Source organism: Equus asinus, chromosome 3, assembly GCF_041296235.1.
Source record: "Equus asinus isolate D_3611 breed Donkey chromosome 3, EquAss-T2T_v2, whole genome shotgun sequence".
Taxonomy (NCBI): Eukaryota; Metazoa; Chordata; class Mammalia; order Perissodactyla; family Equidae; genus Equus; species Equus asinus.
In genome coordinates this window covers 38,683,139-38,709,931 of record NC_091792.1, presented here as the reverse complement: position 1 = coordinate 38,709,931, position 26,793 = coordinate 38,683,139, and the positions used below count along the sequence as shown (strand labels likewise).

General features: G+C 41.9%; 1 protein-coding gene across 17 annotated transcripts in view; it reads left to right on the top strand.

The window, feature by feature from the left end:
- Nucleotides 1-2,984: 2,984 nt before the first annotated feature.
- Nucleotides 2,985-26,793, top strand: part of SH3D19 (SH3 domain containing 19) — a 161,038-nt gene continuing 137,229 nt past the window's right edge. For 5 of the 17 annotated variants that reach the window (XM_070504898.1, XM_070504897.1, XM_070504896.1 and 2 more), the window contains exon 1: nt 3,001-3,393. Coding sequence is in view for 7 of the 17 variants with exons in the window: in XM_070504893.1 (XP_070360994.1) it covers nt 3,282-3,393 (112 nt within the window). In the remaining 10 variants the exon portion in view is untranslated. Of the gene's footprint in view, nt 3,394-26,793 lie in introns of all 17 variants that reach the window. The other 12 variants (XM_070504892.1, XM_044767116.2, XM_044767115.2 and 9 more) reach the window with 6 other exon arrangements.

The following is a 26,793-nucleotide window of genomic DNA, read 5'->3' as shown; positions in this document are numbered from 1 at the left end:
TTTAAAAGTCATTGAGTTGTGAAGTTCTTTATGTATTCTGAATACAAGTCCCTTATCAGATATATGATTTACAAATGTTTTCTCACATTCTGAGGGATGTCTTTTCACTTTCTTGGTTTTCTTTTCCTGCCTTTTTTTTTTACTCCCCAAACCCCACCAGTACATAGTTGTATATTATAGTTGTGGGTCCCTCTAGTTGTGGCACGTGGGACGCCACCTCATCATAGCCTGATGAGCGGTGCCTTGTCCGCGCCCAGGATCTGAACCAGCAAAACCATGGACCTCTGGAGCAGAGTGTGCAAAGTTAACTACTCAGCCACGGGGCTGGCCCCTCTTTTCACCATTTTTTTTTTTTTTTTTGAGGAAGATTAGCACTGAGCTAACATCTGCTGCCAATCCACCTCTTTTTGCTGAGAAAGACTGGCCCTGAGCTAACATCCATGCCCATCTTCCTCTACTTTATATGTGGGACACCTGACACAGCATGGCTTGCCAAGCAGTGCCATGTCTGATCCAGGATCCGAATCAGCGAACCCTGGGCCACTGAAGTGGAACGTGCGCACTTAACTGCTGTGCCACTAGGCTGGCCCCTCTTTTCACCTTCTTGATAACGTCCTTTGAAGCACAAAAGTTTTTAATTTTGGCGAGGTCCAATTTATTTTTTCTTGTATCACTTGTACATTTTGGTGTCACCCTAAGAAATCATTGTCTAACCCAAGGTCACAGAGATTTAATCCTGTGTTTTCTTTGAAGAGCTTTAAGGTTCTAGACCTTACATTTAGGTCTATGATCCATGAGCTACTTTTTGATATGGTTTGAAGTAGGGGTTCAAATTCATTCTTTTGCATGTGAACATCCAGCTATAAAGACAATTCCTTCTACACTGAATTATTTTGGCACCCTCATCTAGGATTATATCTTTATTATAGAACTTACCAAATTTTGCCTTGTTTTGTGGTAAACTAGATAAATCTTTGTCATGGGAGGACAAGGAACACGTTTTGTTCATTTAAAATGAGAAAACCTATGAGAAAATGCAAACTATTGCAAATGCAAAGAAACAGCACTCAGATATGGCAGGCAGTTCTCTTTTCAGTGACCCTTTCTCCCTCTTTTTCTCTCTTCCATGCTGAACATTGGGAGCTCTCATGAGCTCTCAGAAACAGAGCACCTACCATAAAGCCTGAGAGTAAATATTTCTTTTCTTCTGTTGGATCTCCCCACAGACTTAGTGTGGTATTTGGTACACAATAGTTACCATAAACATTTACTGAATGTAAAGTGGGCTTGAGCATGCACCCCAAAAGAAAGGTGTGGGTCCTTAAAGATCTGACTGGATGGGAGATCCAAACACTTTCAGCTGTTTTCAAACTAAGAGTCTGAATAATAGCAGAGACTGACCCCAACAGCTTAGTGAAGTCGTGCTGTTGTCAGGGTAGGGGCCTCCAATGACTCCTCATCCTGGAAGGTAAGTGGCAAATATGCTTTCACTTAAAGTGAACCAAAACACTTAAAACAACCCTCAAGGTCCAGGACCTTTTTTTCCCTAGTTTAATTTCAAGTTCTCCAGATGTCTACTTACTCAACTGCTTATGCAGTAATAAGTTTTAACTTGTGGATTTGACCTCAATTCCACAAAACTGACTGTGGTTCTTGTCTGCCTAAAAGCAGCAAGATTTTCTCAGGCAGCAACAGCCACTATTGAAAATGCAAAGAAAGGGCACTCAGATAGGCAGGCAGTTCTATTTTCAGTGACCCTTTCTCCCTCTCTTTTTCTCTCTTCCATGCTGAACATTAGGAGCTCTCATGATCTCTCAGAAACAGAGCAAGAGGTTGAACATAAAGGCCTGTTTATTCCACCAGGCAGATTCCTACCGGTTCATGTCCAGACAATGTTCCTGCTGCTCAGGTATCTTTTTCTGAGATTCCAGAATCTGCCCCTCTCTGTGTGAAAGTACATATGTGCGTACTGAATCTAAGATGTGTACTATATAGATACACAGAACTTTCTTTCACGGTGCTTTTCAGCTTTGAAAATTTTTCACAGGGGTTGGTCTCACAGCTAAGTGCTTCAAATCACGGTTTCTGACTCCAGAGCCAGTGCTCCTGCCACTTCACCAAATCGTCTCTCTATGGATAATCAGGGACCAGGCTCTTACATGCTTTCTTCTGAGGCTTGTGGCTATTTCCTAACCCTAAGTTAATCAGAATACAGCGAGGCTCGATTGAAAACAATTTTTTTATTAGACTTCATATTTTAGAGTAGTTTTTAGGTTCACAGAAAATTGAGCTGAAGATTGAGATTTCCCATATACCCCATGTCCTCACATGCATGGCTTCCCCCATTATCAACATCTCCCCCAGAGTGGTCCATTTGTTACAATTGAGGAACCTTCACTGACACTCCATAATCATCCAAAGTTTATAGTTTACATTAGGGTTCACTCCTCATGTTGTATATTCTATAGGTTTGGACGCAGGTATAATGACACGTATCCATCATTACAGGATCTGTACAGAGTAGTTTCACTGCCCTAAAAATCGCCTGTGCTCTTGGCGAGGCTCTATCTAAAAGGACGAAAAGAGAGGGAAAGAAACAAGTGTGCAACGCGGAGGCTCGACCAAATTCCAAGCCTAGTTTGTTTCCAAGTTCAGCGGCTCCCAGCTGTCCCATCCCTCCAAGTCCGGCTGGGGGCAGGTTCCTCCTCCTCCTCCTCCTCCACCTCCTCCTCCTTTTGTTTAAGCGTCAAGCAAATGGGTTTCCTGTTGACACCGGAATATTGTGAAAGGGCAGGAAGAGACCAGGCCACCTCCTCTTTCCCCCCTTCCTATCCTCTTTATATTTTTGTACGCGTTTGTCTTGGTCGAGCGGTGGTTCCAGCGTGCGCGGCTGTGGGGCGGCCTCGGTGGCCGGTAACCCCTCCCCGAGGAGGCGAGGCCGGGCCAGAACCCGCCCGATCCTTGGCTCCACCGCTGCGGGGCGGGGAAGGGAAAGAGGAAAGGGGAAGAGAGGGGGAGAGAGAAAGCAGGCAGAAAGAGGCCGCTGGTGCGCCGCGAGGAGGCGGGGAGACTGGCTCGGCCGGCGCCGGCCGCTCCCCCGCGGCTGCAGGTGGAGTCCGCAGGGGTAGCCGTTTCCACAGCCGCCGCAGCCCCCACCTCCGTGCGAGGACCAGCCTTCCAGGCCCCGAGGGCGCTGGCGCGGGGCGCCGGGTGCTCGCGGACTGGGCGCCGGGGCCAGCAGCTCGCCCGCCGTCCCCCGGCTGCGCCTCAGCGCCTCGCCCATGGCTGAGGGCCGGCGGCGGGAGGACGAGGAGGAAGAGCTGCGCGAGCGCCGCGAGCTCGGGGGGCCGCGCCGCGCCCGGGGCCGTGCGCTCTCGGGCCACTCGGCCGCAGGTGAGGGGCGCAGGGAACGCGAGGAGGGCCGGGGGACCGAGGGCTGGGCGCCGCGGGGCCGCGCAGGTGTCTCATCAGCCTGGATGGGACCGGCACCTTTAACTCGGAGGAGAGAAGGAGGGAGAGTGGCTTTTCCATCCTCATCTTCCCTGACGGGCCAAGCCCGAGGAAATTCAAACTGGTCTCTACCTGCTAGTGGCCCTGGAGCCAAACTACAAATTTTCCGTGCAAACTAAGTCCAGGAGCTGCAGGTTTGGAATTTGTGGCCCGGGTGTTTACTTATCTCCGGATGAGTGAGAGGCTGGGGGAAAATTCTCTGGGTCTGGCGGTCTCGGCGGAGAGCGACCCCTCCCGATTGGTTTGCCTGCGCTACCGCAACCAGGTCGAACCAAGTGCCAAGAGTCAAGTCTGGTTTCGGTGGCCTGTGAACTTCGGACCTGTGACTGTCTGTCCTCCCTCCCCTCCCCCGTACCGCCGGAGCTCATCAGTTTTCTGTAGGACTTGCCTTAGAGTTATTTTGTGAGCCCCCCTAGTGCGGAATATAGCATCCCCAAGGGCAAATTCATTGGGGCTGAGAATCATTTCCGGGCCTCTAATTACTTTAATGATCTTGAGTTTCTGGATATACAAAGGCGGCCCAGATCAGTAGTTTGGCGCACAAGTGAAACTTGAATAAGCAGTGAGTGAATACGTGTGGATCCACACCCCTTCCCTCTTCCTGGAGCAGCTTTTCAATCAAACATATTAAAGAGGAAGTTCTCTGGCCTTTGGTTCCAACTGGAGAAGCCAGATGTCTGAAAACAAGAGGGAAGAACAAACTTGAGGAGATGACAACGAGGGGGAGATAGAGGAGTGAGGAAGATTCAGATGAGAATGGTCCATTAAATGCTCTTTAGAAAGTGGAATATCAGGCTGTGAAGAAGATTTTCTATGTGGCTTCCTTAACCTAAGAGAAAGCTGGAGAATTAAAGAGAAGATAATGAATCTGTGGGGAACAAATGGAGGGTAGAAAATGAGATGAAAGAATTTAAGTGGAACATGAAGAAATAGTCAATTGGATGCCCTTGGTAGGATCTTGGAACCTTAAAAATAATTCCTTTTGCCTATTGTAAGGACTTTCCACCAAGATAAGGCATTTGACTGTCTACGTGAACACCAGCCGTTTTGAAAATAATCAATAGTTTGGTTCACTATAAACGCAGACCTAATGAAATAATGGGTAACTGCTGGATATGAGTAAATACTTGTCTTAAGCACGCAATGAAAAAACTACAGAGGTGTACCTCCATGGAATTAACTGATTTAAACAGTGTAGGCTACCTTGAATTCCTATTACCCTCAGCAAAAGCTTCCGTCTCTCTTACAAGGCACTGTACTGGGAAGAGCTGGATTGGAGGTCGGCCTAGATATCATCCAAATATATGTTTATCTTTTAGTTGCAGTATGTTTATTTATTCCAAGGCTGGTGGAAATGGCATTTTGTAACTTGTTTTCACCAGTTCCTTAATTTCCTGAGGCTGGCAGAAGCCTTTCTAGGTTCTGTGATAATATTTTGCTGAGACATGACATTGTGCACTTTTTCCCTCAGAAAATTGGTGTTTGCAGTTTCTAACCATTTAGTATGCCCCATCTCCATTAAGGGGTGAGGGACAGAGATATTGTGGAGTGGGTAGAGGGTTAAACTCGCAATTATTGGTCTTCTTTCTTTTGGGACACATTATTTAATAGTTTACATTTCTTTACAGGCTGTGCTCCTCCTTCCTCTCATTAGTTAATGTGTTTTTCAGACACCATCGCATTCCTTACCAAGCTTGGGCATTTGTTAGTTACAGCTGCTCTAGATGTTGCTCTCTCTCCAAGTGAGAGTATGAACTGACCCAGAGGTTTAGTGTTTCTTCTGCTTAATCTTTTTCTAATCTTTCACCTTTCCTGTTCTCATCACTCCCACCTCCCCCACCACTTTGGAATCAAGGGATTTTCTCTTTTTCTTTGATCTCACATAGCTCGAGGCCATTAACTTGGGGTTTATGGACTTGCGGGCGCCTGTGAACTCCTCCTCTTCCATCTAAATTTAGGTGTTGTTGTGGAGGTGTTTGTTTTTGCAATGTGCATACAGAAGAGCGTCTAAAACCTATAAATTGTAAAGTAAAACTCTTATAACCTACGTCGTAGTCAAGAAACAGATTATTATCAGTTCCCTAGAAGCAGACTCCAATCTCTCTCAGTCACGACCTCTTCCTTTCCCTGGAGGGAACCACTTTTTTTGATTATTATTTCCTTGCTTTTCTGTAGAGTATTACCTGTCTGTATTTGCATACACAGATGCATCCCTAGACAATATTATTTAGTTTTACCTATTTTACATCTTCATATGAGTGGAATCATCCTGTGTGTATTCTTTAGTGTCATGATTTTTTCACTCAATATTAAGTTTTTAAGATTTATCCATTTTGGTATATGCAACTGTAGTTTTTTTTATTGTATAAATATAGACACTTTTTATTGATTTGTTGGAGTTCTTTACACAGGAATCTCGACTTTTGTTGGTTACACGTATTGCAAATATCTTCTACTCTGTGGCTTATTTTTAAAATTTTCTTTATGGTTTCTTTTGATGTGGAAATTCTTAATTTTAATGTAGGTGTACTTTTGAATCTTTCTCTTTATAGTTAGTATCTCTCCTCCCCTCACTGTCTCCGTGGCTTAAAAATGCTTTCGCTACCCCAAGGTCATGAAGATGTTGTCCTGTTGTCTCCTATAAGTTCTGTAGCTTTCTTCAGGGAGAGGTGCCATAGCTTTTGTCAGACTCTCAAATGGGTCTGAGAACCGCTGATGGGCCTACAGCATTTTTATACTGTTTCTCCAAAGGGCAGGGAATACAAAATTCTAGGTCCTCCCCTAATCACCCAAAAGAGTGGTAGGCATTTAATAGGGTTTCATAAATACTAAATAAATTTATTCTTTCTTCGTATTGATGTCTTTATGGTAAACTCTGGAAGGACTGATACAACTTTTCCAATGTGTTTTAAGCAAAATAACTAATATTGTCAGTATGAGGGCACAGAATGAAATTCGTTGTGCTTCTTATATGTTATCCTCTGTGAAGTATTATTTTCTTCATTTTGCAATTGAAAAGATTAAGACAAAAATGTTTAAGCAGCTTCCCCAAGGTCCCTCAGCTAGTAAAGGGCAGAATAGGGACTTAAATCTAGGTCTTTTTGACCTGAAAGTCCATGGTTTTCTGAGCTGTCCTACTGATTGCTAATAAAGTCAATTGATATTAATGCACACGTTTATACCTGCATGGTGCTTGTTATATTTTAGAAATTCTTTATATTTATCTGGTTCTTTTCTGCTCAGGAAGGGCTTTCCCTGCCTCATTTAATTTGATTCTTACGACAACCTGAGAGGGAAGAGGGTACATTTTGTTATTCCCATTTTAAAGACGAGTAAACTGAGACTCAGAAATGTTAGAAAACTTAATCTAAAATAACGCAGCCAGGTATAGCTGCACCTCAGTTACCTCTGTTGTGTGTTCCAAGTCATAAATTATAGTTTCTTTGAGTTAATCCTTATCACACGCCAAGTCATATTCTCCCAGAGAATATACAGCTCTGTCTAATAAGTTAGATACTTTTGAAAACTGCACAATTCTTCTGGGGCACCATCTCTAGTTTTTGTTATTAGAATTCTAAAGCTGTCTAATTTATTTTGGAAAGTTATTTTAAGTCCCATGGAAACTACGGATATATTTACACGTCATTTAAAAATCCTGCACTCGCCAAGTTCTTTAGGAGGACCTGTCTAGTTATCCCCATCAATGTAATGTGTGCAAAATGGTGTAGAAAATACTGGCAACACAAAGAGATATCTAAAATAGGCTCCCTGCTTTTAAAGAACGTGTCATAGAATTAGGGAAGGTAAGACTAATACACTTTCAAGAAGATAAATAAGGATATAAAGTAGTCCATGGTGACTATCAAATGGAATGTAGCATAAGAGAACCAGACTGTCTTGGTTTATTTCTTGGCTCTCGTCTTGCTAACTGTGTGACCTAACCTCTCTGTGCTTCCATTCTTTATTTGCAAAATGGGAATATTAAAAAACCTATTGCATAGAGTTTGAAGATTAAATGAGTTAATATATGTAATACCTTTAGAGCACAGCTCGGCACATAGTAAATACCTATAAAGTTATTAGCGTTTACTCGTGTACTTTTGTTATTGTTGTTAAGATATCTGACGCTTAGTTGAGTCTCCATTTTTCTTTATTGGGAAATAGTTGTGGAGTTTCAGGTTGGCAGAAAAAAGGATGGAAATCTGCATCTTCACCGTTTCATAATCAAGTGTAGTTGCTTTGCTTTGGAGTTCATGCATTTCTTGGAACTACGTCAATCCTACGAGATCCCCAAAGACTGAGACCAGTTCTTCATTTGGCTTTTCTCACACATAAAACTATTTTAACATGGTTTGTAGTTGTATTTAGCTTTTCTTCATGGTCGTAAGCGAAAAGCTCACTCTTGTGACATAAGTAATTATGTTCAAAATGATTTCAGCTAATCAGAGGTAAATTGATCATCTTACATCCTATTTTTAACCAGGGTTAATCCCTGCATTCATTCATTCATTTTTTTTTTTTTTTTTAATCTTTGAGAGTATTCATCCAGTGTGTCTATAACTTCATTGGCATATGACACTTGGGGGCAACATCGTCACTCTGTTTTCCCTCAGATCATTTCAGCTTTTCGTTCACTGGTACTTAGAGACTCGCCCTCTGAACACCTGGGTTCAAACTGAGTCTCTCTCAGTTAGCTTTAGCCTCTGGCAATTTACAGCAACTTTCTGGGCCTCAGTTTTTGCCTTATTAATTGAAGGGATGAGGCTTCCAGCCTTATGTTTTATAACTCTAGGAGATGAGAAGAAAGATAACTTCTGCCTTGGTTTATAGAGGTTTGCCAGTGTGCTAAGTCAGATCTTGGGGGATTTCTCTGGGCTCCTTGAGAAGAGCTCTGTTGGTGAGGGAGAAACCAAAGGTGCAAAGCTCAAGATATTGCCGTCGCTGGAGAGGGCAGGTACTTTAGCTTAAGTTGTCCTGCAGGCCCCTTTCAAGATAGGAGCTCCACTGATAAGGTGATGGAGACATGGGGTGTGTTCTAGGGGAATTTATGGTACTAACATATGTATAATGGAAATCTTATCAATTAAGTGGAAGATGAAAATATATGTCTAGTAGCTTCAGAACGTAGAGCAGGTTTAAGGTTGGGGAGGAAGAGGATATAGCCTGACACAGGGCAGAAAGAAGGCCTGGCCCCCTTGTTTATAAGAGGGCAGGATATCAGTTCCTGCCTGTCAGCAGTTTAGGCTTCCCTTTTAGGAGCTGTAAGCTTGCCCTTGGAGTGGGGATTGGTGTATGGTGGTATGGGGTGGGTGGTACCATTACCATTCTTTCTTTCTTTTAATAAACTTTGTTTTTTAGAATAGTTTTAGATTTACAGAAAAATTGTGAAGATAATACAGAAGTTCTCATCTACCCCACATCTGATTTCCCCTATTATTTTTATTATTTTTTTTAAAGATTGGCACCTAAGCTAACATCTGTTGCCAATCCTTTTTTTTTTTCCTTCTTCTCCCCAAAGCCCCCCCCAGTACACAGTGCTGTATTCTAGTTGTATGTCTTTCTGGCTCTGCTATATGGGACACTGCCTCAGCATGCCCTGATGACTGGTGCTAGGTCTGTGCCCAGGATCCGAACCAGTGAAACCCTGGGCCGCTGAAGTGGAGTGCACGAACTTAACCACTCGGTCACGGGGCCGTCCCCTGATCTCCCCTATTATTAACATCTTACATTAGTATGGTATATTTGTTGCAATTAGTGAACCAATATGGATGTATTTTTTTTTTTTTTTTGAGGAAGATTAGCCCTGAGCTAACTGCTGCCAATCCTCCTCTTTTTGCTGAGGAAGACTGGCCCTGAGCTAACATCCGTGCCCATCTCCCTCTACTTTATGTGTGGGATGCCTACCACAGCATGGCGTGTCAAGCAGTGCCATGTCCGCACCCAGGATCCGAACCAGTGAACCCCGGGCCACTGAAGCGGAACGTGCGAACTTAACTGCTGCACCACCGGGCCGGCCCCTGTGGATGTATTATTAACTAAAGTTCATACTTTATTCAGATTTCCTTAGTTTTTATCTAATCCCTTCTTGTTTTGCAGGATCCCATCCAGGATACCATATTATGTGTAGGTGTCATGTCTCCTTAGGCTCCTCTTGGCTGTGATAGTTTCTCAGATTTCCCTTGTTTTTGATGGCCTTGACAGTTTTGAGGAGTACTGGTCAGATATTTTGTAGATGTCACTCTGTTGGGATTTGTCTGATGTTTTTCTCATTATTAGACTAGAGTTATGGGTGTTTGGGAGGATTGAGTGTTAACTACAGAGGTTAAGTACCATTTTTATCACATATTAAGGGTACATAATGTTAACATCATTTATCAGTGTTGATATTGACCTCGATCACCTAGCTGAGGTGGTGTTTGTCAGTTTTCTTTACTCTAAGGCTACCTTCAGCCCCAACCCCCATTTCCATACTGTAGGAAATGAAGGAAGTCACTATCTGCAGCCACGTTTAAGGAGTAAGGGGTTATGCTCCACCTCCTTGACGGTAGAGTATCTACATAAATTTTTTGGAATTCTGCACAGGAGATATCATTGTTTTTTACTCTCTCCTTAGCTGCTTCGGTCTCTCCAAAGATCTACAGGAGGATTGTATTTAGACCCTGCCTTTTGGGGAATGTAAGCTCAATTCCTCCACCCTAGTTCTGTCCAGAATATCTGATATGTGCTGATGTCTGGCACGTAATTTCATTTCATAATTAGAAAAGAAAGGCATGAAATACTTATGTCTGATTGAGGTGACCTATGACTAAAACTCATGCACATTTAGAGTATCAACAGGTGCAAAGGACTAATTTTCTTTCCTTTCCAATTTTAGAAATGGAGAGGAAGTTAGAGGAGGACTCTAGTATAGTCAAATAGTGAGTTAATATTTATTGTGTGCTGGGTCCCAGGTAGTAGTCTAATTGTTGTATGTGTATTTTTCTCCTTTAGTCCTCATACAATCTTATGAGGTAGGTGTGACAATTTCCTTCATTTTACAGATGAGGAACCTGAGGCCTAGAGGGAGTGAATAATCTATAGTCCTCAAGGTCACACAGCTAGGAAGTGACAGAATAGGATTCTGTGGCAGACTCCTAGTTGCCGACCCAATATTCATTCCCTCCTTCCGTAGTAAATGGAACCCTATATGATGGAACCTTGAATGTGGCAATGTGCCCACATACAAAACTGCTTCCAGCCTGCTAATGAGATGCAAGTAAAAGCTGAGTGAAATTTCTAGGAAAGTTCTTTAAAGGAAGCTCAACTGCACGAAATACCCTTTTGCCCTTCTCACCTTCCTTCCCCCTCTTGCCAGGAACAAGGATGTGTAGCTCACAGCAGCCATCCTGGGCCACGAGGTTGCCTTGAGAATGGAAGCCATGAACTGTGAATGGTACAGCAGAAAAGTTGATGGAACCTGAGTTTCCAATGATTAAAATAGAATCATCATATGAGCTTTTGATTGCCTGCCTCCTCCTTTATTTGAGAAAAAATAAACTCTGTCTTATGTAAGCTACTGTTATCTTAGGCCTTTATGACTAGCAGCTGAATGTAATACCTAACTGACATAAATTCCAGCTTGATCTTCTTTTCCTCTCCTTACCATCTGGCTATAATGTATTTTGTTAACATGAGGTTACCTTAGGATACCTAGATTCTTTTCGCTATTTCGTGCTTTATTTTAGTGTGACCTTGAACAAATCAGAGTCCCTCCTCCCTGCCCCCTTTTTTTTCATCTTTTAAATGGGAATTATTCATTCTCTTACTATTCTACAAGTTTATGATGGGGAACATGCTAGTAAACTTCAAGTTCTCATGTGTAATGTATAGTTCTTGAAGTGGGTCATGGTCATCCTTAGACAAGTTGAAAGGTACTGAAGAGGAACCTATAGAATCTGAAACCAGTTTTCAGATTTTGACATTTTGCCTAGTACCAGGGCTAAATGCTTCTCAGGGAATAAATAAATAGAAGCTGTGAAGGGAGGTGATTTTCTTCCTACTCTGATGCCTATGAGCAGATTAACAATTGCATTGCTAATGAGCCCTATGACGCATGCCAGGGCTGCTGCTTAGCATTCAGAGTTCATTTGTTTTCAATATGGCTGCCTTCGTTTTACCGGAGCGCTGTTTCCCAAAGATACGTTAAGCAAGGAATCCCTATACTGGAAGACGGCTGAATGCCTTTTCTCTGAGAGCTGGCCAAGAACGAGGGCACAGGAGAAAATGTTTGCACAACATGTGGAGAAGTAGTTTTTCTGGCAATAAATATTGCCATTTCCAAATAGTCCTTTGAAACTAGTACAGAGGTGTTCATGTAACACTCGAAGGTCCTCTGGCATGGAGCCACCCATGTAAATGATCCCTTTTTGTATTGTCACCACACCCCTTGTTTCTTTATTCCCTCACAGGACTCCCCCTCCACACATACAATAGCTCAGTGGAGATAACTGGAGCTGTCTGGAGATTACAAGGCAGATTTGTGTTACTCAATTGAGGTATAACTGTTGCCAGTGGAAAGTGGTTTGTAAGTGGAATTCACTTGAAACAAGTGGTATTTCAAGTTTTAAAGTGTGCAGACTTGCATTTGAATATTACTCTTAATTAGATACTTAATAATGTGAAATACATAATATCACAAGCTTTTTTTTATTGAGTTCATAACAGTTTACATCAATGTGAGATTTCAGTTGTACATTATTTCTTAACTGTCACCGCATAAGTGGTCCCCTTCACCCCCTGTACCCCCACCCCAACCCCCTTCCCCTGGTAACCCCTGAACGGTTTTCTTTGTCCAAGTACTTGTTTATATTCCACATATGAGTGAAATCATCTAGTGTTTGTCTTTCTCAGACTAATATCACAAAGATTTTATCTCTTATGCTTTTCTCTTCCTATTTCTTCTTCATAGATTTCTTGAGGTATTCAACTTTATAACATGGTGTGGTATTTCTCACATTTCTGTAGCAATGGGACCTCCAAACAGTGCTTCTCAAACTTTAGTATGCCTACAGATCACCTGGAGATCTTATAAAAATGCAGATCCTGGGGTGGCCCAGTGGCATAGTGGTGAAGTTTGTGTGCTCTGCTTTGGCAGCCTGGGGTTCACAGGGTCTTATTTGGGGCATGGACCTGGGACCACTCGTCAAGCCACGCTCTGGCGGCATCCCAAATAAAATAGAGGAACATTGGTACAGATGTTAGCTCAGCTACAATCTTCCTCACTCACACACACACACACACATGCATACACATAAAATGCAGATCCTGATTTAGTAGGTTTGGGATGGTGCCTGAGATTCTGCATTTCCAACAAGTTCCAGGTGATGCTGCTGCTGCGCTAGTCCCTGAACCACACTTTGAATAACAAGGCTCTCAATTACTCCCCTCAGTGCCAAGGTTCTCAACTCTGCCTGGGCATCAGAATCAACTGGGGCGCTTTAAAAAAGATATATGCTCATGACCCCACCCTCAGATTTCCTGATTAATTTCTCTGGAATAGTAGCTGGGGAGCTGGAGTTTTGAAGTTCTATGTGAGGTGAGACTCACTGGCTTAGCATCTTATTAAAAAATGTGATGTTGAGCGGTTTTAGTGTGATTTCTTGTAATTTGAACTATGTTTTTCCATCATAAGTAATTCATGTTGTGATGACTTTTAGTCAAACAGAATAAACAGAATCCACCATGCATTTTATACATGGATTTTATTCAGTCTCTCTGTTATCTTAGAGCCTAAGAAGGCTTCACATAAACAACAGTGCAAGGAGCTATCATTGAAGGAACCAGAAAGCAATGCATGTGATAGCTATGTTCTTTCAGATTGCAAGAAAGAGAAGCCTGTTCTGCTATCCTTAGCTGATGGAGGCTTATTATGAGGATACATGGGTAAGTTAGAAGACACAGGAAGTAGTCTCAGAAGTCATTTGGAGATAAGAGTAGCTCTAGGAAACAGATAGCAAATAGCTATTCCAGAGAACATTCCTTTGTAAGTTGGGATGATTGTTATTCCTTATGTCAGTGGCACCACCATTTTTTGTGACTCAGTTTACTTCTGTCTGCTTACGTGGCTTCTGAAGTTACTGAATAATTGGCTCTCTCTTGTTTTTCTTACAGCCAGTCTCTCCAAGAAAGAGGCTCTAAGGTTGGCCAGCCACCTCCTGCGCACAGTGCCCCTTTTGGGCAGAGTTCTCATGCTGGTTTACCTTAGAGGCCTATGACAAACTATACACAGCCACCTTTTCAGACCCATCCCTGGTCCTTTCTCCTGGGGGAGGATGGTAGTGTCCTGTGGTACCTACCTGGCTACCAGCCTTCAAGAATTAAGAATTGTCTGCAGCTGCTTCTGTCAGATGGGACTTTGCCCTGGGTGATATTCCGAGGTTTCTTGGAATGGAGAGGGGGTAAAATTAGCAGGCTCCATGCATGAGCGGAACACTCTGACTTTCAGGAATGAGTTCTGTCTAGGAGAGGAGAGGCTCATTTTGTGAAAGCCCAATGACTCAGAACAGTGCCTGGCACATATGTTTAACACATACCTGTCAAACAGAATGGAACCGAACTTTTAAAAAAATGATTCAGTGTGGTTTTTATCGTTCGTTTGGTTACATTTTATTCTAACCCAAATCCTCGTGTACACAATAATGGAAAGTGAATTCCTATTCTGCCCATGTCTTACCCTGTTGAAGAAACACTATGCTCTGACACGCAGGAATGTCACATTTTCCTGTTTCCTTTTAAGTCTTAAGAGCTCTAGACGTTTGCGACTTGGTGCTATCAGCACAGCTGGCGCCAGGCTCTGGGCTGTGGGGCAGCAAGTGGACCTCAAGTCCTCGCTCTCGGCGTCCTTCCCAGCGGCTCCCTGCAGGGCCTTCTTGCTGCGGGGAAGCCTGGCAGCCCTGGGCGCTGAGCTCCTGCCCCAGGCGGGGGCCGCGACCTGCACGCCCGCCCGCCGCGCGGGGGCCCTCGGGGACGGTTGTCGCTTCCCGGCTGTGAGCGGCTTTCCCCGCCCGCGCGCCGCCATCTTGGGCCCTCATTGGATTGGGTTTTGAAATTTGATGTAGGTTTGGATATTTGACTGAGAGAAGGAGGCTGATTTTCTGGTAAGGAGAAAGTCGCCATTACTCGCAGCAGCAGCTGCTGCTTAAAAAGCCCCAAACCCCACAAATGTCTAGAATAGTGTGGAGGGTGAATGTTAAAGATATTTCTGAAGGAGGATTGACTGGTCTGGTGACACATGGGATGTAGGGCATCAAAGCGAGCGACAAGTCCAACGTTGCTAACGTTCCCTGACTTGGGCAAAGGAGGCTGCCACTGGGCACCCTCTCCAGGAGAGGGGCAGTGATGCTGAACGTTTAGCGTTAAGCCTTAACTAGGGTGCGTTTGCTATTAGCGCTAAATGTGATGTCGAGTCCTTACTGCCCCTCTTGGAACAAACCTTGCAGGAGCTCCTTGAGCGCAAGGATTTCGTAAACCTTGTAGAGGGTACTTTGGTACTGGTCCCCTCATGGGTTTCTAATGAGAGTTTGATGAAGATAATGAAGACTTAGGGGTTTTAATTCCAGTATTCTTTATTAATTCTTTGCTCTTTTAATTGAAAACTAGCTTTCTTACTCCTGTAGTAAGTTTTTAAAAAGTGCCAACTTTTTAGCATATCTGAACAAAACATTTTATTTATCAGTCACTTATTTAATGTCAGGAACTGATGCATTCCCTCTAAGAACACAGAAAGTCAGGTTCTCTTTTTAGGATGAGGAAAATGGGGCAAAGAGAACTGGAGCTGGGATTTGAACCCCAGCAGTGTTTTGTCTCCTTTAATTTTTAAGTTTACATACAGTAAAGTTGACTTCTTTTTGGTACATAGTTCTATGAGTTTTAGTACATGTATAGATTCGTGTGACCACAGGTTACAGAACAGTTTCATCACCTTGGAATTCCTGTGCTGCCCCTTGTGGTCAAACTTTCTGTGTAACCCTAACACCTCCCCCCCCCAACCCCCACAACCACTGATCTGTTCTCTGTCTCTGTCGTTTTGCCTTTTCTAGAATATTATACAATCATATCTATGTGTGATATGTACATATCATAAAGTATATAGCCTTTGAGACTGGCCTTTTTCATCCAGCACAATGCTATGGAGATTCATTCGTGGTGTTCTGTGTATCAATAGTTTGTTCCATTTTACTGCTGAGTAGTATTCCATCGTATGAATGTACCACAGTTTATCTGTTTACCTGATGAAAGATATTTAGATTGTTTTGTTTTTGATGATTATGAATAAGCTGCCATAAGCATTCGTATGCAGGTTTTTGTGTAAACAGAAGTTTTTATTTCTCTAGTTTAAGTACCTAGATACCAGTTTGCTGAGTCATATGGTAAATATATGTTTAACTTTATAAGAAACTGCCAAACTGTTTTCCAGAGTGGTGGTATCCATTTTGCATTATTACCAGCAATGTATGAGTGTTCCAGTTGCTCCACATCCTTACCGGCCTTTGGTATTGCCAGGTTTTTCTTGTTTGTTTTTGTTTTTATTTTAGCCTTTCTGATAAATATGTAGTGATATTTCATTGTGGCTTGAATGGTCATTTCTGTAATGGATAATAATGTTGAGAATCTTTTCATGTGGTTAATTGCCACCCATATATCATCTTTAGTGAAGAATGTTCAAATCTTTGCACTTTTAAAAATTAGATTGTTTGTTTTCATATTGTAGAGTTTTTAAGACATATTTTGCATTCAAATCTTTTGTTAGATATGAGATTTGAAAATATTTCTCCTAGTCTGCAGCTTATTTTATCATTCTATGAGCAGTGTCTTTAGCTCTTTGAGCATATTGAAAATAGCTGATTTACAGTCTTTGTCTAGTAAGTCCAGAGTCTTGGCTTCCAGAGAAATGGTTTATATTGATTGCTCTTTTTTCTGTATGTGGGTGCTACTTGTTTCTTTGGATGCCTGGTAATTAACAGGACATTTTGAATATTACAGTGTAGCAACTCTGGAAATCAGATTCTTCTCCCTCCCAGGGTTTGTTATTGCTGCTTAATATGGTGGTTATTTGTTTAGTGACTTTTCTGAACTAATTTTGTGAAGTATGTATTCTTTGCGATGTGTGGCCCTGAAGTCTCAGTTTCAGCTTAGTGATCAGCTGGTGATTGGACAGAGTTTTTCCTTTTTTTTTTTTTTTTTTGGAGGAAGATTGGCCCTGAGCTAATATCTGCTGCCAATCCTCCTCTTTTTGCTGAGGAAGACTGGCTCTGAGCTCACATCCATGCCCATCTTCCTCTACTTTATATGTGGGACACCTACCACAGCATGGCTTGCCAAGCAGTGCCATGGCCGCACCCGGGATCTGAACCACTGAACCCTGGGCCGCCAAAGTGGAACGTGTGCATTTAACTGCTGTGCCACTGGGCTGGCCCCTGACAGAGTTTTTCTTAAATGCCCAGAAGCCAAAAAACAAAAATCACTCTTTGCAGGTGGGCTCTGTGTGTGTATTGAAGCGCGCATTCAGCCAGACAGTGTACAACTTCCCTTAGGCTTTGCTTTCTGCTTGTGAACAGCCTGAAGGTCAGCCAGCGGTGAGAGCTTAGGGCCTTCTCAGATCTTTTTGGAGCATGTGCTCACCCTGGGAATGCACATGGCCATCTAGATGTTCTGGAATATGTGAGAGCTTTTCAAGGCCCTTATTCCCCAAAGCATCTCATTCTCCAGCCTTTCCTCCCAACTTCTTTCATTAGTCTTTTGTTTGCCCCAACTCTTATCCATTACCTCACGTAGCAGCAATTAAATAGATTTATTTGCCTGTAAGTGTTTTCAACAAACTCCCTCCAGTTAGCCACTTTTTAGCACTTAGAATTCTGAGTTAGACACAATAAAGGTCAATGTTTTGTCTTCTAGGGCACCACCAGACAGGTCAAAACAAGTTACTACAGTTCTTTGTGAATGAGGTTTGTTCTGCTGCCTCTGGTACCAGTACTAGGAAGGCAGGCTGTTATTTTCAAGGCTATCACTGAGCTGGGGAATGGGGGATGGGACCAGGGTAAGTTAAAATGCCACAGGGGCCAGCCCAGTGGTGCAGTGGTTGAGTTCGCACATTCTGCTTCAGTGGCCCAAGGTTCGCTGGTTCGGATTCTGGGTGTAGACATGGCACCACTTGGCATGCCATGCTGTGGTAGGCGTCCCACATATAAAGTAGAAGAAGATGGGCACGGATGTGAGCTCAGGGCCAGTCTTCCTCAGCAAAAAGAGGAGGATTGGCAGCAGTTAGCTCTGGGCTAATCTTCCTCAAAATAAACAAACAAATAAATAAATAAATAAAAATAAAAAAAATAAAATGCCACAAAGCTTGTTACTTTAACCAAAACCTAGATAGTTTTTCTTGACTGTTTTGCTGTACTTAAGTGCATTAAGTGGTTGCTGCAAGCTTTTGGTTAGTTTCCAGAGTTCCAAAAAAACTGATTCTGCGGTTTCTGCCAGTTTTTTTATTGCTTTTATGGAGGATGGACTTTTGGAGTTCCTTACTCTGCCATTTCGACTCATGTCACTCAAGTATGGATTAAAAAAGAAACCAAAAACTGATTCAGATTGTTGGTCTTTTTATGAGCAAATTGGCCTAACTTTTCCCAATAAAATACCAAAAGAGAAGGTATAGATATTCCTACTCATTTTTGAAGTGTTTGTGTATCCCACAGAAGCATTATCAAGGTATTTCAGCAGCCTCATTCATCTGGTTACAGTGCTGAGGTCAAGACTCTCCATTTAAACCCTGCATCGGCAGCTTGCTTTTCTCAGTTCTGGGCCACAGACCGTCCATAACCTCTTTGTTGTCTTAAAATATGATTTCCAAGGGCTGTCTGGCCAGGGGAACTCTGTATTCCTCTTTGTTGTAAAAAGAGTGACTCAGAGAAAGTAGTTTTATTGCACTGTTCTGATATAAATCAGTCATGTGTTAACACTCTTGGGGGTGGAATTGAGGAGGGCATGGAGTGTGTCACTTAATATACTTCCGTATTGTTCGAATTTCCTCCAGTGAGTATTTCTTTGGAAGTTAAAAGAAAGAAAAATAAATTTAAAATGCCATGTGAAATAATTGCTTGCTGGCCCTAGTGTATTTGTTGCTCATATTACGGTATTTTTTTCAAACCCATTTTGGCTTAAGATGAGTTACCTTAATGATCTTAGCAAATGCTGTCCTGTTCATAAAAGAAATGGCTGATAAAGTGTTCGAGGAAATGCTAGTAGGAAGGAGGTATGTAATTGTGTTTCCTCTGAAGCTCATTTTTCATACACTGGCTAATTTATCATTTGTTCACCTGTTCGGTTCTATGACATTCCCTTGTTTTTATGAAAGCCATAGTCACTTGAAAAGCAAATCCTCATTTATAACCAAACTGTTGAAAGCTGTTTAACATAATTGAAACCTACCCTTAGCATTCTCTGCCTTATTTTTTCCTGTGTATTTTGTCTCCATCTTGTGACTCAACAGAACCTATTCTAGAGGACTAGATTCGGGAGACCTGCCTTCTAATGCTTAGCTTGCCACCAGCCAGGTTTAATCTCTCTGGGTCTTGGATTCCTCGTTGACAATATGAAGGATTTAGACCAGGGATCTGGAAACTATAGCCCTCTGGGCCAAATCTGCCTCTCTGCCTGTTTTTGTAAATAAAGTTTTATTGAAACACAGCAGTGCTCATTCATTTACATATTATCTATGACTGCTTTTGTGATATATCTGCAGTATTGAGTAGGTGCAACAGAGTCCTTGTGGCCTGTAAGCCTAAATTTTTATTGTCCAGCCCTTTACACAAAAAGTTTATTGACTCCAGACGATCAAGTTTCCTTTCAGGTTAAAAATCCTTGGTCTTAGTTTTGGGACACTTGGGCCAACTATCTGTTTTTTTTTTCCCCATCAGATCACTTCCTAGCAGGTCACCAAAAAAATTCAACTGGAAGAGCAGAAGCACAAATCCTACATTGTTATTTGTTGGACACCTATATCTGTCATAAATCCATCATATTTTGTTGTTAATGCTGTGGTTGCAGACAACCTCTAGAGCTCAGTATCTTACAACAGTTATATTCAAGTGGTGAGCTACAGCTCAGCCTCACTTGTCTTCTTCATTCTGGAATCCTAGCTGAAGGAGCAATCTCTAACTGGAAGAAAGAGCAGTGGACAAACATGTGCTAGCTTTTAAAACCTGCTCAGAAGTGGCATATATCACTTCTTACATTTCTTTGACCAACGTGATGGTAGTGATGCAGGGAGGTGTAATCCTTCTGTAGGTGGCCCTGCAAGTCACTTGGTACCTCAAGAGGGTGGATAATCCTTCGGCAGAGAGGGCAGTGAATCACTGGGAACAGCAACATCATCTGCCATGGCCTCCTTGAAAGGTTCACTAGTGTGAGCAGACTGAAACGAATGGCAAAAACTTGGTTTTAGAATTGTGTGCCATTTTTCCTGAACTCTCTACAACTAATAAATAACTAGAAATTGGCCGTTGAGCTTTTGGAATATGTTCTAATTCTCTCAACTTGCTTATTTAATAAATGCTTAATGTAAGAATGTAATGTGTCTGTTTGGATTTCTTTTTTATAGACTCTAGATGTATTTAACTTATATTTCTCACCCTTAACCCATCTTCTCCAAGGTTCCATATCTCAATGAATGACTTGACTCAAGTTGCTCAAGCCAGAAACCTGAGTGAAGTGCTTAACTTCCTCCCTCACCATGATTACTTTCATAAGTCGGTTAGCAGATTCTATTGAGTACGTCTCCTATGTAGCCCTTGACTCTGTCCTCTTCTCTCCATCCTCATTGCTACCATCCTGGTCCAGGCATCTCTTACTGTTCACAACAGCCTTGTAACTAGCCTTTCTACCTCCTGGCTTGCTTCTCTGTAATCCATTCTCTACACAACCACCAAAGTGATTTTTAATCTAAAATGCAAACTGATTGTGTTAAAACCTTTCAATGTCATTTACACTGTATCCTCCCCTTAAAGCTCAAATTCCTTACCATGACCTTGCACCTTTTTTCTTTTATTTTTTTCTGGGAATTCCCAGGTCTGTCCTGTTTGCATAGCTTACTTTCATGGCTGGAAAAATGTTATCTTTCTTCTAGGAAGATTTTTCTAGAGCATATTTTATGAACTCACATAGTATTTGGTAGATTTTTTCACATGTAGAGACTCCAACACTTGATGAAACGTATTGTGCAAAGCTGACTGTGTGCAGTATTGAGCATGGTCCAACAGCAGGATGCTCCCATCCTGACCTTCCCTGGATAGTCCCTTGGAAGGGCTTGGCTAAGCCAGATGGGCTCCAAAGAAGGGTAGGTTGACATTGATTTTGTTTTCTTTTCTCTGCAACCTATTTTTAGAATTTTAAAATATGCTCATTTTGGAACTAGTTGTTTATTGGGCCTCTTTAAGTGAGCTAACATATTTTTCCTTATGATACCAACTCAGCAGCTTCTGCACAAAAATGATGTGAAACATATTTTTTTTAATACTATCTCCGCAAGGTATTTTATGTTAGCTCTCTGTTTCAGAAATAAAAATCACTTCATTGAACTCAGAGAGATAGGCAGTTTCTCCTAAAATCCACGCACTTGCCTTTGAAGATGCTCTGGCGATTTTAATTTTTAAGGCTGAAATGTTTTCATTGTTTAAAATTCATTGATAAAAAATTTCATTGATCAGCCGACTGCTATTCTTAATTAAAATTCCTCAAGATGTGCAAATGAAATTTGGAGCATATTAAATCAGATAGATATTCCAAGGAATAAAGAAGAAGTCTGGCCCTGAGCTAACATCTGTGCCCATCTTCCTCTATTTTATATGTGGGACGCCTTCCACAGCATGGCTCGATAAGCACTGTGTAGGTCTGCGCCCAGGATCTGAACTGGCAAATCCCGGGCCTCTGAAGCAGAGCACGTGAACTTAACCAATACACCGCTACTTAACCACTATACCACTGGGCTGGCCCCAGAGAGAAGAGTTTTTTAAAAAAGATCTTTTTAAAGTGAAGAGTTATTTGGTTTCATCCTCCTTAGGGAGGGAGTAATCTTATCAGGGTTAGAACAGGCTGCCTTGTGATTACTTACCATATTCTGGAGGTTCTATGAATACAGGGATTTTTGAACATCTTGAAGTTACATGAAAAAATATTGTGTGTGCATGAATAGTTTCTTGGGATGCATGGTTAGAGTGATGTGGGGGAGAGGGTCCATCATTCAAACAAATTCTTCTGGTTTTATTTCTCTAGTCCTGCCCTCTCTGAGCTCCAGACTGCCTACTCAGCATCTCTACTTCAATATCTAATAGGTGCTGCAAGTCTAACATGTATGTATTAGTTTCCTATTGCTGCTGTAACAAATTACTACAAACTTAGTGGCTTCAAACAACGTGAATTTATTGTCACAGTTCTGGAGGTCAGAAGTCTGAAGTCAGTTTCACTGCGCTAACATCAAGGTGTTGGTAGGGCTGCATTCCATCTTTAGGCCCTAGGGGAGAATCATGTCTAACTTTTTTAACTTCTAGAGGCCAGCTGCATTCCTTGGCTTGTGGCCCATTCCTCCATCCTCAAAGCCAGCAACATAGCATCTTCCCTTCTCTCTTCCTTATGCTTCTGTCTTTATGTCTCTGCATAATCTCATAAGCATCTCTTACTCTCCTGCATTCCTCTTATAAGAAGATTTGTGACTATATTGAGCCCATCCAGATAATCCAGGATAATCTCCCCATCTCAAGATACTTAATTTAATCATATGTGCAAAGTCCCTTTTACCAGGTAAGGAAACATATTCATAGGTTTTGAGGACTATGACATGGACATATGTGGGGGCCATTATTCAGCCTGCCGCAGGATTTGATAGCCTGGCATGTCTGCTCTTCCTCCAGCCTTCCTCATTTCTTTACTGGAATGACCATTCTCACCCTGTAACCTAGGAGTCGTTCTTGATTTCTCTTTTCAAATCCTTATTTTTCCCATCCTCCTATCCCAATTATCACCCTTGCTCCCATCACCCACATCCATTCCACCAAAGCACATCCAAATCCAATCAAAATGTTATCTCAGTTTTACTGTCCTACTGTATCTAGAATCTGTCCTCTTCTCACTAATTTCCACTAAAATCAGAATGCTTTTAGCATTTTGCAGCCTTAGGTTCTCATCCTCTCCTATTCTTTTCACTCCTGGGTGTTCATAGCTAGTTATGGTATTAGGCAATGTGGACTAGGTGTCATAAGAGTGGTATAAAGTATTGCAGGACTAGACCCCAATCACTTTGTTCCAACCATGTAGAGATGGGAAGTGAAGATTTACGTGGAGAAGACGCTGTGGAGAGAATTTGGGTCAGTTGAGGATAATTATTCTGAAAGGCAATTAGAATTTCCCATTAAATATTTCAATCTTTTTTATTCTTATGACAGTGAACATTTCCTTTCAATTATTGATATTCGAGAATAAAAGTAATCTCTGATTATTTTGAATGACTCTTTCCCTTCCTCCCCTTCCTGAAGAAGGAAGATGTTTAACAAAATTCTCAGGCACCTGATTTCTAGTAGGTAAATACACTATACACTGTCAGATTTGTTGGGGAGAATATTACAGTTTCAGAATGAAGTCAATCATCTGAAAAGATGAAATACCCACTGTTGAAATAATATCAAAATATAACTTCTACATCATTATTCTGAGTCCTTTTGTAACGTCCTTACATTTTTGGGAAGACGTTACAATTTAGTGAAATAAAGGAAAAAATGGGTGGTTATTTGAAATAATCTATTTGTTATATGATTAGAAGATCTGGAAATAACTACATAACTTTTTCCCTACTTGTAGGGAAAAAAAATTGCTGATTGGATTTTCAGCACCCTTAGTGTGTATAGCTTTATTGACCTTAGCAAATCCTACCTTAATTAAAATTGCTCAAGACGTGCAAATGAAAATTGGAGCATATTAAATCAGATATTCCAAGGAATAAAATATTCTGCAAATTTTTTTTTTTTGAGGAAAATTAGTCCTGAGCTAGCATCTGCTGCCAATCTTCCTCTTTTTTTCTTTTTTTCTTTTTTTTTGCTGAGGAAGACTGGCCCTGAGCTAACATTTGTGCCCATCTTCCTCCACTTTATATGTGGGATGCCTACCACAGCATGGCTTGCCAAGCTGTGCCATGTCCGCGCCCAGGATCCGAACTGGTAAATCCCAGGCCGCTGAAGCAGAACCTGCACACTTAACCGCTGTGCCCCTGAGCCGGCCCCTGCAAATTTTTAAAATAGATTTTTAAGGGAGGAATGCTGTTGAGGCACGCTCCAAAATAGAGTTTAAGGTTGTCCCTATTTATTTCCTCCTCATTTGGTAAGTTGCGGTGTCACTGACTAAATTTGTCACTAGTAAGTGCATGACATTTTAGTTTTGTGAATACAAATGTTTATTGATATTTTTTCTCCAGTAATGTGTTACCAGATGCTGTATCTCATCTATTGAGTTAAACTTTACATTTTGTGTTTTAGCAATTGAAACAGAAAATGTATTTAGTTAGAGTCCTTTTTTGTAATACAATCACAAGAATTATTTAGAAGATCTTTAGAGAGCCCTAAATACATCACAGACTAGTTGTTTTTTTGTTTAATTTAAGCAGGAGGAAAACTTCCCTGTCCATTTTTAAAAACAACTTTATTGAGATATAATTTACATACCATACAGTTCACCCATTCCCTGTTAATTTTTTTTTTTTTAAAGATTTAATTTTTCCTTTTTCTCCCCAAAGCCCCCCGGTACATAGTTGTGTATTCTTCGTTGTGGGTTCTTCTAGTTGTGGTATGTGGGACGCTGCCTCAGCGTGGTCTGATGAGCAGTGCCATGTCCGCGCCCAGGATTCGAACTAACGAAACACTGGGCCGCCTGCAGCGGAGCACGCGAACTTAACCACTCGGCCACGGGGCCAGCCCCCACCCATTCCCTGTTAATTTTTAAAATAATTTCCTTGGGTTCTTTGAAGGTGTTTTCCGTATATTCACTAACTCCTTTTCTTATCAAGGGACAGAAATAAATGGGTTGAGATGTACAAGGGAAGGGTATTTCAAGTATGGAGGACAGATAAAATAAGGCCTTGAGGGATGAAGGAATGAGAAGAACGTTGGTCTGGGTAAGAAGGGAAAAACAAATAGGAAGTAAGGTAGGTAGGTATCTTAGTGATGAATTGTCAAGTAGATGATAAGAAACTTGGGCTTGGGCCTTTCTTCACTTTGGTAAATTGGACCATATTCTAAGGGTAGTGCAGATGGGGAACAGGGAAGGCAGGAAACAGCACACAGCCTCATGGAATCACCTTCCATACTGATGTTCAGGGTACCGTAGCCTTCTAGTGTTTTGCTCATTAGCGCGTGCATGGGATGCAAGGTATTGTGGTATCTGATTCTCGTTCTTTCTGCTTCTTATCTAAGTCTGCTACCATCCAACTACCCTCTCTACCATCCTAGCCCCCTCATGGCCTGCGCACACTCTCATGGTCGGTGGTGTGGGATTTTCTATTCTTTCATCATTCCCCTGCTCTCAGTGTCTTCTCATCTCACTGAGAATAAAATTCAGAGTCCTTACTGAGGCTTACTCGGCTCTGCAGGACCTGCCCCCTGCTCCTCTTTGGTCTCAGTTGCTACCCTTTGTTCACAGTCTTCCAGCGTTGACCTCTCTGTTCTTCCTCACACACACCCCTAGCATACTCCTACTTCAGAACCTTTGTACTTGTTCTCTCTACCTAGAATGTTCTTTCCCAAGTTTTTATTTTGCTTCGCTCCTTCATACAGGTCTCTATAAGATGTCATCTCCTTAGAGAAACTTCCTTGACCATTCTATATAAAGTGGAATCTCCCCCCGATACTGCTTCTTCTGTTTTATTTTTCTTTATCAGACTTTCCTGTACATGACATTATAATAAACATTTATTTTGCAATTCTTTATTGTTTTTCTCCCCCACTGGAATGTAAAATCCTTGAAGACAGGCCTGCTGTATTGTATGTACTGCAGTATCCTCAGTGCCTCAAATGGTGCTTGGGACATGGTGTGTGGCCACTTAATACTGTTGAATGTATGCTGCCATGTTATCCGACCTACATTCAGACTTCCCAGGAGAAGGGATCTGTTGGGTAATGAGTGCATCCGTTGGGTAAGATGCTAGGCCAACTGCCCACTGCCCCTTGGGCAGCTGTTAAGTCAGGTGCTGCTTATCCTTGGTATATCCAACCAGTAGTGGTCATGTGGTCATCTTCTTTCTATATCCCTTTCTTTCCACTTGAGTGGGCTGGTCCCTCCAAAAGTTTTAAGTTTCAGCTCTAGGTTCACGAGAAAACTTTTGGCAGATCCCATGCTGTGGAACAGTTGCTTCCTTAGGGTCTGGAGGAATGATAGGAAGCAGTATTTTGGCTTTCTTGACTTTCTTTATGTCCCGTGCTGTGTTGTCCTGACTTATACATTTGTATGCTTTCTCTTCCTATTTGTTCTTCACCAGCTCTTAATTTTAGTCTGTTCTTTCTCCTCCATTTTCCTTCTTTGCCTCTCTTTTCTCTCTTCTTTGCTCTCATTTGCCATTTTGCTTTGTTCTCTGTGTCATTCCAGAGCTTGCTTAGCTTGAATTCTTGTGTCTGAGAAACGTTTCGATTTACCTGCTTTTGTGTACTCCATTCTCTCCTTTGTTCCTTATGGCTGAAGAGATGTGAGAAAGAGAACAGGACTGAAATTCTTTCCTTCCTTCATCCTCTTATTTAACTAATATTTGAAAACCTACTTCGTGCAAGACATTGTGCCAGGTTCTAGGCTACCTCAGTAAACAAAATACCCAGGTTCTCAGTTGGGGAGACAGAGAGGTTGAGTGCTTATCATTCAGTCAACAAATATTTATTGAGACTGGGATATAGTGATTAGCAAAAACAAAATATTCTTACTCATGGACCTTACATTTTGGTAAGACAGATGTATATTAATTAGGGAATTACACAAATGAATGTTAAATTACAGCTATGTTGAGTCCTATAAAGGAGGGCTACATGGTGCTATGAAAATATATACTAGGGGGATTTGTTCTGGTCAGGAGAGCTGCGGACAGCTTCCATGAAGCAGTGAAGGGTGAACTGAGATCTGAAGGCACTGTAAGAATTAACTAGGCAAAGGCAGCAGGGCAGAGGGAATAGTAGATGCGAAAGTCCAGTGCTGAGAAGGGGCTTGGAGCATTGGAGGAAGTGAAAGCATAGA